The sequence below is a fragment of the Python bivittatus genome, unplaced genomic scaffold (assembly GCF_059951505.1).
Source record: "Python bivittatus isolate LINGU-HERP-01145 unplaced genomic scaffold, Pbiv_v1 ctg000240_np1212, whole genome shotgun sequence".
NCBI classification, from domain to species: Eukaryota; Metazoa; Chordata; class Lepidosauria; order Squamata; family Pythonidae; genus Python; species Python bivittatus.
The window spans coordinates 2,365,929-2,379,718 of NW_028277051.1; the positions used below are offsets into that span (position 1 = coordinate 2,365,929).

General features: G+C 52.7%; 1 protein-coding gene across 3 annotated transcripts in view; it reads left to right on the forward strand.

Annotated features, from left to right (window-relative positions):
• Positions 1 to 13,790, forward strand: part of SPECC1 (sperm antigen with calponin homology and coiled-coil domains 1) — a 112,933-nt gene that overhangs the window by 28,878 nt on the left and 70,265 nt on the right. The window contains exon 1 of one of the 3 annotated variants that reach the window (XM_088138763.1): positions 4,793 to 5,158. The exons of the other annotated variants lie outside the window; for them this stretch is intronic. Coding sequence (XP_087994889.1) covers positions 5,119 to 5,158 — 40 coding nt within the window. The 5' untranslated portion in view covers positions 4,793 to 5,118. Of the gene's footprint in view, positions 1 to 4,792; positions 5,159 to 13,790 lie in introns of those variants that run through there. 3 annotated transcript variants of the gene reach the window in all.

Sequence of the window (13,790 nt, forward strand, 5' to 3'; positions counted from 1 at the left end):
AGCAGACCCCACACTCACCAGCACTGCTGATGTTCCCTAGTCAGGTCATGAAACGTCTGCAAGAAAACAGCCCAGCTCAGAGAGCACCAAGGACTCCACAGCCCATTCCTTGCCACAAAAGATGGGGAAACGAGCCACAGAACCGAGTTCTGGATCACGTTCGTTGTCTCCCACCCGCAGCAGCTTTGAGGCTGGGATTTCCAGCATTTTCAGCGTGCCTGGCTTTGGGTGAGGGCGTTTGGAAGTGACAGTCCCAGCCTTTCTGGAGCACACCAGATCAGAGAAGGCTGCCTAGAGGCCAAGCCCAGGTTTCCCAACCTGGGCCGCTTCCAGATGTGCAGACGGTGGCCTCCGCAGGAAGGGTGAGGGGGACAGAATGACAGAAGCCGTGTTTCAAGGCAAGCCGTTTGCGCCTGAGTCGTGATGTTTGTACGGATGCATAGAAGGGCAGAGCTGGCAACGTGACAGTGCAAGGCCGTTTCCATCTTTTTGACAAAAGCGGGCAGATCCTGCAGACCCTTTTGCGTGTGGACTTCCGCTCCCAGAATGCTCAGACACGGCCCTATCGCTGGGGGATTCTGGGAGCTGGCCCACATTTCTCCATGTTGTCCAGGCTGCGAAATTTTACTGGATTCAGGTATTCAGTATGGGATGAGTTTCCATGGGCTGCGTGCTTCCTCCAACCCCGCCCCTGGTCCTCTTTTTTGAAACAGCCCCAGCTCACGACAAGGGATCTCTGCAACCATGACCTGGGGATCCAAAGGATCCCAAAGCTCAGAGAAGATGCCTGTCCTTGGCACGAGACTCCAAACCGGTTGGAGGGAACTCTGTCTCCTTCGGCGGTCAGGATTGGTGCCCGGTCCTCTTTTGGAGACCGTAGGTTTCTGTTGCAACCGCCTTGCTTTTAAAGAAAAAAAATAGCAAAGCCAGCAGCATCGTGAGCATCCCATGATAAGGAAGAGGTGGGGCTTCACTCACACAGCCACCATCTTGACTTTTTTGCCCCCTCTCCCCAGTGAATGGTCCTATGCAAAGCATTCTTGAGCCCTTGCATTTTAATCCTGTATTGTATAAATTTGTCCTGGAAGCTGTCAAGAGAGCGATTGGCGTCTGCCAGCTTCAGCCTGCCACCACGGAAGACGCTCACAATAGCTTAACATAACTCCCTTTTTTTGGCCTGTACAGCCTCTGAGGGCAGGGGGACCCCCATCCTTGCCCTTCAGAGCCAGCGTGGCTATCAGTGAAACCAATTTATATAGCCATCCCCCTACCGAAAGGAACAGCAAACAAAATAAAACCACGGCACAATAAAACCACCATTTAAAGTAATAAACTACGTTAAGGCCCCGATAAAACCTCACGCCCGTCCATCAGCCGCCCGGTGCCAGCTCTGCCACCATGAATATCTTGGGCCTTCCCGATCAATTGCTCTGAGCTTTCCTCCGTCCCTGAGCAGCCAGAGGTCCATCCTGTGGACTCTCGTTCCGTGAGTGCCACGTTGGGTTGGCCAAAAGAGAGGGAATGAGAAGTTGCTCTTCGGAGGCAGCCGCAGAGTTCAGGGATTCTGTTCTGCAGTCTGGAAATCAAATCCCAACAAGTTACTAGCCCTCAATAACACTTTATCGCTCTGACCGCCAAGACCAGTGTTTCTCAACCTTGGCCACTTGAAGATGGGTGGACTTCAACTCCCAGAATTCCCAGGGCAGCATGCTGCCCTGGGAATTCTGGGAGTTGAAGTCCACCCATCTTCAAGTGGCCAAGGTTGAGAAACACTGGCCTAGGCAGGGTGTCTGGTTTTAGGTGAGGATTTTATGCTTCAGTGTTATTTTCGGCTGATTGTAAATATATCGTGATGTGTATTGATTTGATAGTGCTTGTGTAATTTCTATTTTTGTTTCAGCTTAACTGATCCTTTTACTTGGGGTTGCAAAGTCCCCTTTTGAGGACGTGGCCGAGCAGAAAAGAGGCAATTGCCCGAGGGGGATGTTTTCCTTTGGGTTCCAGCACTGAGACCAAGGTTGGACTAGATGGCCCCTTCTAACCCCGATCCCATGATCCCTGTGTTTATTATTATTATTATTATTATTATTATTATTATTCATAATAATGATGATAACAATACTGTCATGTGGAAAATGGAAATCGGGGTTTCCCACTAAAATACGCGGGGGGCGTTATGGTTCCCCCACTTACCCCATCCACTTCCGGCAGCAAGTGAAGGTTTTAAGCCGGAGAAGAGAGTCGCCCTGCTCACACGTCGGGCGTAAATCGGGTCAGCCGAAAACCTGGCGGCTGCATTCTCGGCATAGTCTCAGCCTCTGGGGGTTCTGTGGAATGCAAGCTGAACCAGCTGGTTAGCATGCTGGATCGTGCGCAAAACCAGAAAATGTGCTCATTCAGGACGCTTTGGGAACGCCGCTGAAATGTGGAAGGTCCTGCTGGACACGGTTTCCCACCCTTGTTCATTCCAAGCTCCCTCGCTGCAGGCTGGCCACACGGGATTCCTCGGTGCTTCCCTTCCAGGCGTGTTGGGGGGGGCAATGCCAACCGTCCCCTGCTGGCTGAAGCCCTCGGTTGTTGAGTCCAAAAGCATTCGGAAAGTGGTCCTTGGCTTATTTTATTTTTATTTATTGGAATGTGTCAGCCGCCCAACTCCAGCGGGCTCCGGGTGGCGTATGAAACTAGAGAAAGCTAAAGGCAGATGATGGTTTGATCAACGCCCTGCTTGACCTGGCCTGCCAGATGCTGTGGCCGACGAAAATGAACGTATTCCACCCGGTGGTTACCCCCATTTCTGGAGTCAAATCTGGTAATCTTAAACTGGATGGCAGATCTAAACTGCCCAGAGTCACTGGGAGCCAGGCAGCATATAAATTCTATTTCTAATAATAATAATGCATTTTAGAAGAGTGATGCTTTTTAGGGTTCCTAGGGGCTAAAAATAATGTTAGATGTTGGAGACCATCTGGGGCAGAATGCTCTTTCCTGCGATATGTGCTGAGATATACGGGCATCTCCTTGTAAAATTTTAAGTCAGGTTTGCCTGGCACCCGCTGCTGCCCTGGACACACTCCCTGGCAAGTATATTTATTGAAAAAAATGGAGCTTTCTTCTAATTACACACACTCGCATGCCATAAAAGGTTCTTGCCATGGACTCGAAAAAGATCAATGTGTTTTTTTACTTGGAGGAACTGAGATGGCTTGTGTGGCTACTTGTCGGAGGAGTGGAACAAAACGAATAAATAAAATACATCGGCCTCATTTTAGAAGTTGGGTTGGGTTGGGGGTTGAAATGGATGACCCCTAGGTCTCTTCCATTAACCAAGTAAAGCTTCTACAACCAGGAGCCAACCCCTCCCCACAAACTGGCACTAAAATACCCCCTTTTCTTGCAACAATATTGAAAATATGACAAAATACAGGGAGAGAGAAATGGATTCTCCAACCCCTCATATGTGCTATCTGCACATTTGTGCTTCATTCATTCATTCGATTTTGATGCTGCCCGACTCCAGTGACTCTGATTTACTTTGTGCAAGGAATATCTATCTTATTTGATTGTGGGAATTTTAATCATCGTTTTCTTTCCCATGTAAGCTGCTTTAAGATGACAACAGTGGAAAATCAGAGAGAAAACAATGCACCCGTTCTTGGGGCTTGTTCAGACCTGCCAGGCTCCAGTTGGAGTCACCTTCTGCTCTTCCAGGGTGGAATTCCCCAGTTCGGTGTCTGCCCCGCGTTGGGAGGGGCTGCATTGGCCTTGCGACTCGAGGGCAGGGGACCCCGTCCTTGTCCTGGAAGAACATCCCCTTTCTTACGGACAAGCACCAAATGCGACGGGTGGTTTTGCAGTGATAGGCTGGTTAAGGAATATGAACAGAAAGGCTGTGGGCACGTGGAGCTTCCAATATGATTGATCTATGCTAAATAGTTTTATTTAGTTTTATTCATACAGCACATTTTAAAAACCATTTTTCCCTTTGCAGACCTGAGGATGGTATAACGCTCCCCTGTTGCCTGTTTTATTTTCACAACAGCTATGTGGTTTGATAGGAACAATTTCTACCACTGTTTTAAGGATGGAAACATGATTGATTGATTGATTGATTGATTGATTGATTGATTGGAGACCGATTTCCTGAAATCAGATGGTTAGCGTAAGAGTTAGGATGCTCTTTCAACAATTAACTTTTGCTACAAGGAACTGGAACCCTTCACCCATCATTGTCCCATCTTGGTTGGGAATTATGGGAGTTGAAGTCAAATCTGTCCAAGGTAGGCACTGAGTTGGGGTGGGCTGCCCTGTTACACCCTCCCCCTCAAATAAGCTAGGTCTTAATTTTAAAATGACCCCTTTTCCAACCAACCAGTTTCATTAAAAGGCAGACCCTTTTGTGAACTGCAGCTGACTTCCTCGGGTGGGGCTCGACTGGTGCAGGGTTCAAGTTCTGTCTCGTGATTGCGGGCGGTTCCCCTTTGGAGAAGGTGCCTGAGGGCTTGGCTGCGGCTCGCCCAGCCTTAGGGCCGTTAACGAAAGGCGGGCGTTGGAAAAGGTGCTCCCAGACCCCTGGTTTTTCGCCGCCGCGGAGGAACCCGGCGCTCCTCCTCCGACCGCGCGCTCTCGTGCACCTGATTCCAGCTGCCGCGGGTGCCGGTGGCCGCCGTTCTCCCCGCCGGAGCAGTCCTCGGGGGCTGCGGGCTGGGGGCGCCCGGCTCCGCCACCTTGCCCCCCAGGGAGGGCCCCGCCCCCTCTGTGCGCCCCTTCCCGCCCCCGCCCCCGCCTTCGCCCCCGCCCCCGCCGTCTCGGCTGCGCCTGCAATAGCTCCAGCCGCCTCTGCGCGGCCCTGGCTCCCGGCGCGCCTCTTTCATTCCGGCAGCCGCCGCCGCCGCCGCCCCGAGCGAGATGCCCGGGCCCAGCCTCCTGGTCATCGAGTCAGAGGGCCGGCCCAGGCGGGGAATGCCTCTGCAGAGCAGCTGCCCGCCCTCCCTCCGGGGGGAGCAGCAGCCTTGAAGAGGCCGGTGCCCGGCAGTCGCGGGGCGTCCCCGGAGCGAGAGCCAGCCTCGCCTCCCCAGTGCCGCCGAGAGGATGACGAGAGGGCCGTAGACCGGGGTCGAAATGGGCAACCAGCCGGGCAGACCGGAGGAGCTGGATCCAGGTCTGTGGCGGGCGCGGGCGCGGGCGGCGGGCTTCTCCGGGGTCCAAGCCGCGTCTCTGCTTTTGTTCGCCGAGCCCTGCCTGGCCGTACAGGTGTGGGGTCGGCCAGCCCCCCCCCGGGCCCAAGGAGTTGTGGGGGAGGGGGCACCACCAGCCCAGCTCCTTCGGACGCTCTGCGGATTGCCCTTGGTTCTTTCCCACCTCCCGGTGCTGCTCTCCAGGAGACGCCGCGGGCCCAGACGCCCTGCCAACAATTGTGCGGAGCAAACTTGTGGACAATGGGAAGGGGGGTCTGCTTCTGGACGGCATAAGGAGGGTCTTGGTGGGCAATGCTCTTGGGCTGTGAGGAGGGACGGGCTTTGGAAGGGACGGGCCCTCCTGACGCTTCAGGTGGCATGCCTCTCTGCAGTTTGGCAGTGCCGTCGGGACCCAAAATTTTCGGTGGCTTCCCGGGGTGTTGGGTACCCTGAAAGAGCCCTCCCCAGAGAAGATGGGGCAAAGTTTGGGATGGCAAGGCTCTTTTGCCCTCCGTTTTCAGGCCAACCCAGAGCAAGGCCGGTAGATGCAGCCAGGTTCACTTGCAGGCATGAGGACTCGTGAAAAATGGGGCTCGATTTCCCTTGAGACAGGCAGCTCAAGTCAGCTCAAGTGCTCTGGGGGCAAGCTGCAGTGCCTTCGTGATGCGAGCTCTGGATATTTGCGTTCAAGACGCTCGCCTTCCCCTGGGGATACCCGGCCGGGGCAGTCTGCCTTTTGAGGAGGGGGCCCCGGGAAGCGTTGCCAGGCCTCATGAGCCAACCCCTTCTTTTGTGGGAATCATTCCCTTCCCACCTCCTGCTTTTCCCACCGCCGTATTGTCTTCCTAGAAGTGCATCGTTCTGCATGCTAAGCAGCTTCAGAGAAGTGGGGGTGGTCGAGAGGAAGGAAGGAAGGAAGGAAGGAAGGAAGGAAGGAAGGAAGGAAGGAAGGAAGGAAGGAAGGAAGGAAGGAAGGAGGGGGAGGAAAAGGAGGAAAGAAAAGGAAGGAAGGATGGAAAGGCGTTCTCTTTGCTTTTTGATGGGTTCGGTGAGTCCCCAAAAGCTGGGGAGAGGCTTTCACAGGCCCCCAACTCATTGACCTTCTTGGACACAAGCAGACACTCTGGGCGCAAACACCCAGGAGTCCACTTCTATTTCCTTGTTATGTTGGGTGGGAACCCACTGGTGGGTTGTGTCCAGTGCTGAGTACCCAGGCCAGGGTTTTGTGGAAGGGTAAAGTAAGCATAGTTCCTCTGCAGCGATCCAAACTTTAGCCTTTGAAGAAGAGCCCACCCTGGGGCTTGTGAATTTTAATGCCCCTCATTAACATCTTCTCCCTTGAATGGTTTCTTTGCACATCCCCCCCCTTCTCTTTTATTCTTAAAGAATTGCGGGGCTTCAGGATGGAAAAAAACTCCCTTCCCCTCTTCCCCCTCTTCTGTTTAAGGCAGTGTTTTTCAACCATGGCAAGTTTAAGATGTGTGGACTTCAACTCCCAGAATTCCCCAGCCAGCATGCATAACTCTGTTGCGTCCTTTTGTTTCTGCACTTCCCTGGACATATGTAAAAGTTATCCCTAACATCCCATCCCTTTAACTTAACCTATTAAGAATGGATCAAAGATCTGCCTAGCCCGGTGCCCTGTGGAGTCCTTGCTCTCTGAGCGTGGTGGTTTGGTTGCAGACGTTTTGTTACCCGACTGGGGAACATCATTAGCACTGATGATGTTGCCCAGTCGGGTAATGAAACGTCTGCAAGCAAACCACCACGCTCAGATGGCACCAAGGACTCCACAGTTCAGCCCTGAGCTGCAGAGATTCTCTCCTGTTGGAACCAGTGCTCTGTTTCCAAGCCGGGGGCGATCCTGCAACACTTGGGCGGCCTGGTCCCAGATGGAGCAGTTCTGAGTTCTCATCTGGAACCCTATGCCTTTTCTAGATGGGGAATTTGGCGGGTTAGGGGTAATAGGCCTATACTGTAATTAATGGGGTCCCCTTGCTCCTTGGGAAACTTCCCATGGACTGGATCCGCTTGCAATTCAGGGAGGACCACAGCTGCCGAGACGCAGACGTTACAGCAGAACAGACCTTGGCCCACGATGAGGCAACAGTTCCTAATGGGAAGAGCTGCCATCTTGGAGAAAGCAGTGGGTTGTCCTCTGCCGGTGGCATTTGGGTCCTATCGATGACCTGAAATTATGAATTACGATAGTTCCTGCTGTGAGGTGGCCGAGTTTGCAGGCTGTGCCAAAGTATTTAGAGTGGTTCATACAGAAATAGGATTGGGAGCCTTCCAAGAGGTTTCCTTCGAATTGGGAAACGGACAGTGTGCAAAGCAATATTTGTTGTGGCAAGTGAAATTAAAAAATAATGAAATCCAAACTTCTCGTATATGTTGGACAGGGTGCAAAATGGTGATTACTGACCAGAAAAAAATCTTGCAAAGGAGGGTGGGGACTGGCTGGGTAAATCCATATTACTGGACTTACTGACTCAGTCGGAGGCAGCTAGAAAAACACAGGTTCTCATCAGGAAGATGGTTGGGGGAAAAAAAACCCTGTCAAAATTATGCGTAGTTTTATGCAAATTTGCAGTGCAATTGTGTTTTGAATCCTAGGTTAGCACACCCCAGAGGGGCTGCTGTTGAGATGATGGGAAAAAAAGGGCTCCCAATGATCAAGGACTATCGTAAATCTCTCAGGAGGAAATGTTGCAAAGTTTGGGGGTGTTAGCTTGGATAAAAGGGGGAAGACCCTTTGTGGAAGGGTGCTGGACATGGGCGGTCTGAACCGGGAGAAAAACGCCTCTCTCTGCAGATGCATCCAGTGAAGGACAGGAGGGATCAAAGAACGCAAGCTGAGCTAACCTGTGGAACTCACTGCCCCAAGAGGCAACCACAGCGCCCCCCCCACCTCCCCCAGCAGGTGAAAAACAGAACAATTCAGGGTGGAAACGGCAACTTGTAGGGTTGGAGCTGTTGCCTCTGGTAGCGGGTGCAGGAATAGACGCCCAACATCAAGGGGTGGGTGGTTTAGTGCGCACAGGTCTGGCTGCTCTGACCAAGGTGGGTCTTGAGGGGTAAGGGTCTCCTTGGTGTGGTATAGCTGGCTCTGCCTGGGGTGGGGGGCAACGCTGAAAGCTTCTTTACCGTTTTGATCAGCACTGTTTTACCTCCCCCCCTTAACCGCCCCAAAGCAAAAACGCCGGAAGGAGCGTGCGGTTGCAAGAATGGCCCCTCTGCTTCTTATCAACCGTCTGGCCAGATTCTCCAGGCGTTTTCGGCCCTGGGGGGGGAGGGACAGAGTCACTCCAGGGATGAGAGAACAGGCACCCACTGCCACTTGCCTTGGAAACGGGGCGTAAGGAGAGGAACTGCCTGCTTGCAGGGGTGTCTGCAGGGTGAGGTCAAAAGAGTCAAGATGGCAGCCGTGGTGGTGCAGCGGAAGCCAGCCCTGCCTGGTGTTTATGTGCATAAAGGTTGGGGCTCCGGTTGTGTGGTTGGGGCCGCCACCTTGACTTTTTTGAACCCCCGTCCCTGCAGACACCCCCTGTGCAATGCGCAAGATTTTGGCCATTTACTTGTTTGTTTTTTTACATGGGGAGGCCTCTGGGCACCAGGTGGGGTGTGGTGAGGTGCTCTTAATCTTGCAAGAGTCATTTTGCAGACTTCCCCTTGTTTGAAACCTTAAACCAGTGTTTCTCAACCTTGGGCACTTTAAGATGTGTAGACTTCAACTCCCAGAGTTTCCCAGCCAGTCGTGCTGGCTGGGGAATTCTGGGAGTTGAAGTCCACACATCTTAAAGTGGCCAAGATTGAGAAACACTGCCTTAAACTGTCCCTTCGACGCCTCCTGCAGGTTTGTTGGGGCTGAATGGGGAGTTGTCAGTGGTACACACACACACAGACACCCAACACCATGTCTTCTTCCTCTTCCCAACTTTTGGAAGAAAATAACCTCCTTTGTGCTAGCTTTTCATTTGTGTCCCTTCCTTCCTGCCTGCCTGCCTGCCTGCCTGCCTGCCTAAGGTTGTTGAGGAGGTTCTTCCTTGAAATCTCTCGTCCTTTCGGTTCCCCGCACATTCTGATAAACCGCAAATAGATTGAAACGCTGCCCACGGGCAAGGGAGACAGGACCGAACGTGGTGCCCCAAAAATCCCGAAGTGCGTCGCTGATGAAAGAAGTCCATTTTTAAAAGTAATCTTAAGTGGTCCATTGCTTTTATTGTTAGAGGCCCATATTATACGTCCGCATGACCGCTTTCCCCAACAGGGAGCCCTACACAGGGAGGGCGACAGTGTCTGTTGGCTGGGGGTGATGGAAGTGGTAGTCGTGGTCCACCTGGAGGGCTGCCCCCTTTTCCTCCCTTTAAATTTCCGCCTTTCTCCTCACCAGGGAGATGCAGCCGCGCCAGCCAGAGGGCTGCACGTTCTTCCTTGCTGCCCTCCCTCTGTTTTCTGGGCCTTTCCCAATTCTGCAGCCGTGTCCTTTTTTGGAGGGGGTGGGGGAAGGGCCCCCCCCATGCAGCTGCATGAGCTGCTCCGGACGCGCCGAAAAGTTCCCAAAAAAGGCAGGTTGAGATGAGTCAGGAGCTGCCTGTCCTCTTAGTAGGCATGGGGTATGGTGTTTATAGCCCCCTTCTCCCTCCCCAAAACAGGAGGTGACCCGGCGGCACCTTTTCCTACTCACAAAATGTATTAAAAGGCAGAAGCTTTTAATAAAGACCACTACTAGCATCTCCTGATTTTTGGATATCGTGGAATAACACAATTCTCCTCCTAGAACGTCTCCTTCTAGAGCCAGGTGTTGGGCATTTTAACCTCACAGCATTCCTTAGAAATAGATTAAACCAGTGTTTCTCAACCTTGGCAACTTTAAGACGTGTGGACTTCAACTCCTATGATGTTCATAGGTTCCTATGATGTTCATAGCTATGCTGGCTGGGGAATTCTGGGAGTTGAAGTCCACACGTCTTAAAGTTGCCAAGGTTGAGAAACACTGGATTAGACTAAGAGGGAACAACTGAGTTTGTGGACCAGGGTAAGCTCTGGCCTGTTTAACCTTGGTTTGTTGGATAAACCACAATACCCCACGCCAAGCTAGGATTTACAAACTGCAGTGGCTTGCTTCACGCGCTACATTCAGTCATGCTGGCTGGGGAATTCTGCATTATCGCATAGGTTGATGGACGCTTGGACAGGAGACCACCAGAAGACCCCAGGGCTGCAGGTTAGACGGGGAAGTCAGAAGAACAGAAGGGTAAACCTCTTCCACCTCCTTGCCAGGAACACCGTAGGGGCAACTTGATTTAACCGCCCAACTGTTTAAACGCTTTCCAGATTGGGGGCCGGAGGAATTAAAAGGAAAGTCCCAGCGAGGCAAGTCTGCTTGATTGTGCCCACGCTGGAAAGGAAAAGGCCACACCAGAGGACGCAGACCACCCAAAACGTCGGAGGCAGAGGCACGATTTCACGCCGATGCGTTTGCTCAAGTCGGCAGGAGAGTCACAGCCGCTCACGCAAACGAGCCAAACTGTGTGCGGAGAAAAGGAAGGCACGCTGCCCCCCCCGCCCTGGCAACTGACTAGCCAGGTGGGGCGGAGTTGCCTTTCTCTCCCGAGCCCCACGGAAAGCTGGCCGACAGCTGGGGGGCGCACGCCCTCAGTCCCCTAAGGAGGTTTGTGCAAAGCGTGACTCCACCGGTCTGCAGAGCAACCGGTTCACAAGCCCCAGCACAGCTCTGGTGGGAAGCAGCGGAGGAACCCGGGGTGGACAGGCTGGGAGGCGTGCTACGAACGTGGGATCCTGCCCGCCCCCAGGGCAAACCGTTGGTCCCGTCTAAGCTAAAATGGACTTTGGCATCTCTGCCACCCGAACCTTTTCACTGGGAACCCCCCACAATTGAATCCAGGGCCCTTTGCCCGTAAAGCTGTGACTCAGGGTGCCCTGCCCCTAAGGTCCACTCCTGTTAGTGGCTGCCAGTCGTGATAGCTGGTAGAACCTCCATATTTAGAGGGAGTATTCCTGTAAGTAGCGGGATAACCGCCGACCAGGTGTCTGGCCAACCTCATTCTTTCCCACTTCCTGCGAAGCAGCTGTTCCATCATTCCCTCGTCTCTGAATCACTCCTTCCTCTATTTTATTGTGACCCGAAGGAAGGAATTTGGTGTGCAACGAAGGCCTTGCACGCTCAGGGGCTGCGAAGCTCTATGTTTTTATTTGGTGGGGGGCAGACACACGCTGGCACCGAAACGTGATGGGTGGGGCGGAAGAGGTTGAATGAAATGGTGCAGGTGGTGGAGGCGCCGGAGCAGCTCCTGGGGGACCCGGGTTCAAATCCACCCGCAGCCGGGAGCTCCCCTCCCAGACCCGTCATTGTGGGAATAAAGCCAGAGGAATGAGGCCCAGGGGTGCTGCTCGGAGGAAGGGCAAATAGGGATCTGTAACCAAGACAGAAATTCAAGGCAAGCCGGCTGGCTGGATTCCCAAGGCTTGTTCCTCCTTGTTCCTCCTGGAATCCGATCCTGGGAAATGGGAGAATTGGTCCTTGGCCGCCGAGGGAATAGAGGGGCCGGAGATGCGGTGACCCACAAAGTGGGTCAGCTTCGCCTTCCCTGGCGAGCCCTTCACCGTGGCACCTAATCTCAGAGCTTGCGAAGGAGGCCTGGGAACGGCATTTCCAAGGCTGCCTCCCAAACCCAGGCAGCTCCTGGCCCATCGAGCTATCTGCAACTTTCCCGCTCGGCGACTCCCCCTCCCGTTGGGGACGTGGGGGTGCTCGTGTGCCCGTCGAGTAATGTGGCCGAAAGGTACCCCGCCGTCATTCCACCGTTGGGATCTGAGATTTCTTCCCCCCTCCCTCCCCTCCTCCTGCCCATCGCCTGTGGCTCAACCTCAGCCTTCCTATCTGCAAAATGGGACTCTTGGTGGCCCATCAACCAGACCCTTTTACCCAGCAGTTGGGGAGTTTTGACTCAGAGCCCCTGAGCAGCACTAAATTGGTAGTTTTGTGCGGCACATTTGCTACTTACCTAGCGTCTGGCTTATTAGGGGCTCTAGCAGATAAATCTCCCCATTTCCCTCTTCCCAAAATCTTCCTTTCATTTGTTTTGTCCCGGAGTTTGGAGCTCTGGTTCTTCCAAAGAAAAGGAGGAGGAGGAAGAGGAGGAGGAGAGTTTGAAAGAAAAAGCAGCTCCTGAACTCAGATCCACCTTTCCTGTCTCAGTTTGTGTTGGGTCAGGGGGAGCACATCCGCTTTGCATACAGACGGTGCCGGGTTCAAAGTTAAGAGTAAGAGGTGAGAGGTGGTGGGAAAAGCTGCGGCTTGGGAGTGCCAGCGCTTCTCCAGCTTCATGCTCCAGCGCAGGTGAAAATCCAACCAATTGCCAGCTTTAATGGGGCAGAAAGAGGAAATTCCTAATGCCTGCTGTCTTTGCTTTTAACCTGAGTGAAACAGGCATTAAGTCAGGTCAAATTGACTTTGGGGGCTGGCTCCACCCAGCCCTTTCTCCTGGACTCACCTGCTTTTGGAAGGTGGCCCAGAGAATGCTGGTCCAAGGCCAGCGTTGCAAGCAGGTAGCCCCGCAGAGCTAGACTTATATCTGAGAACCAAATGGACAGGCGCAGCCGTGTTCAGGAGCAGTCTACCTTGCAAGTCCGGACGCTGATGTTGCCTGGTCGCAGCGCCAGTTTGCATAAAGGCATTACATTGGCAGGTTTCTTTGAAGTTCCTTTTGAACAATCCTCTGCATAGACCAGTGTTGTTCAAACTTGGCCAGTTTAAGATGGGTGGACTTCCCATGGCTGGCTGGGGAATTCTGGGAGTTGAAGTCCACCCATCTTAAACTGGCCAAGTTTGAACAACACTGGCATAGGCTTTTCTAACAAAGGAAGCTGAGTATTGATACAACCCCTCAAGAAAATGACAAACTGAGGCTCCTAAGAGCCCAAGCCACCATTGCAGAGAGGGGTGCCCACAGTGTCTCTGCATGAGTTTCACTTCCATTGCCTCTTCCAACCCTGCACTGAACTGAGAATGTAATTTTCTAGAGTTCAATTCAAGCAGGGACTCCAAGTCACTGCTTACCTTCCGTACAGCGTGCTCACTGCTTTTATAAAAGGCTAAGTTTGCACAGTTTTATTTTTTAAAAATTTTTAAATTTGCTTCCTCATTTAACCCATTTTCCGGATTCACATCCTCGATTGTACCCTAAACTTATCAAATGGGCTGATTGGGCTGGGTTAGCAACGGACAGTAATCTAACCCGCCCCCCCCCCACTCCTCCAAAACAAAACCTTAACTAAAGTTGAAATTAACCACACATGTTCTCTGGGGTTTGCTTCAGCAGTTTCGGGGGTACGCCTGGAACAGGAACCCATGGAGAAACAAAATTGGGGGGGGGGGGCTTTTTTAAAAAACTTCCAGCCTAAACTGTGTTGGGTTTGGGCTCAGTGGGAAACTAAACTCAGTTTGTGATCCCCCCCCCCCCCCGCCACTTCAGTTTTATTTTTGCAGACTTCAAGGAAAGTTTTCTGGTTTCCAGTTTTTATCAGGGCAGAGAATGTCCCTCTGTCATTGGTCACTGCTTTGCTATCTGGGTGACCTTCAAAGGGGAAAAT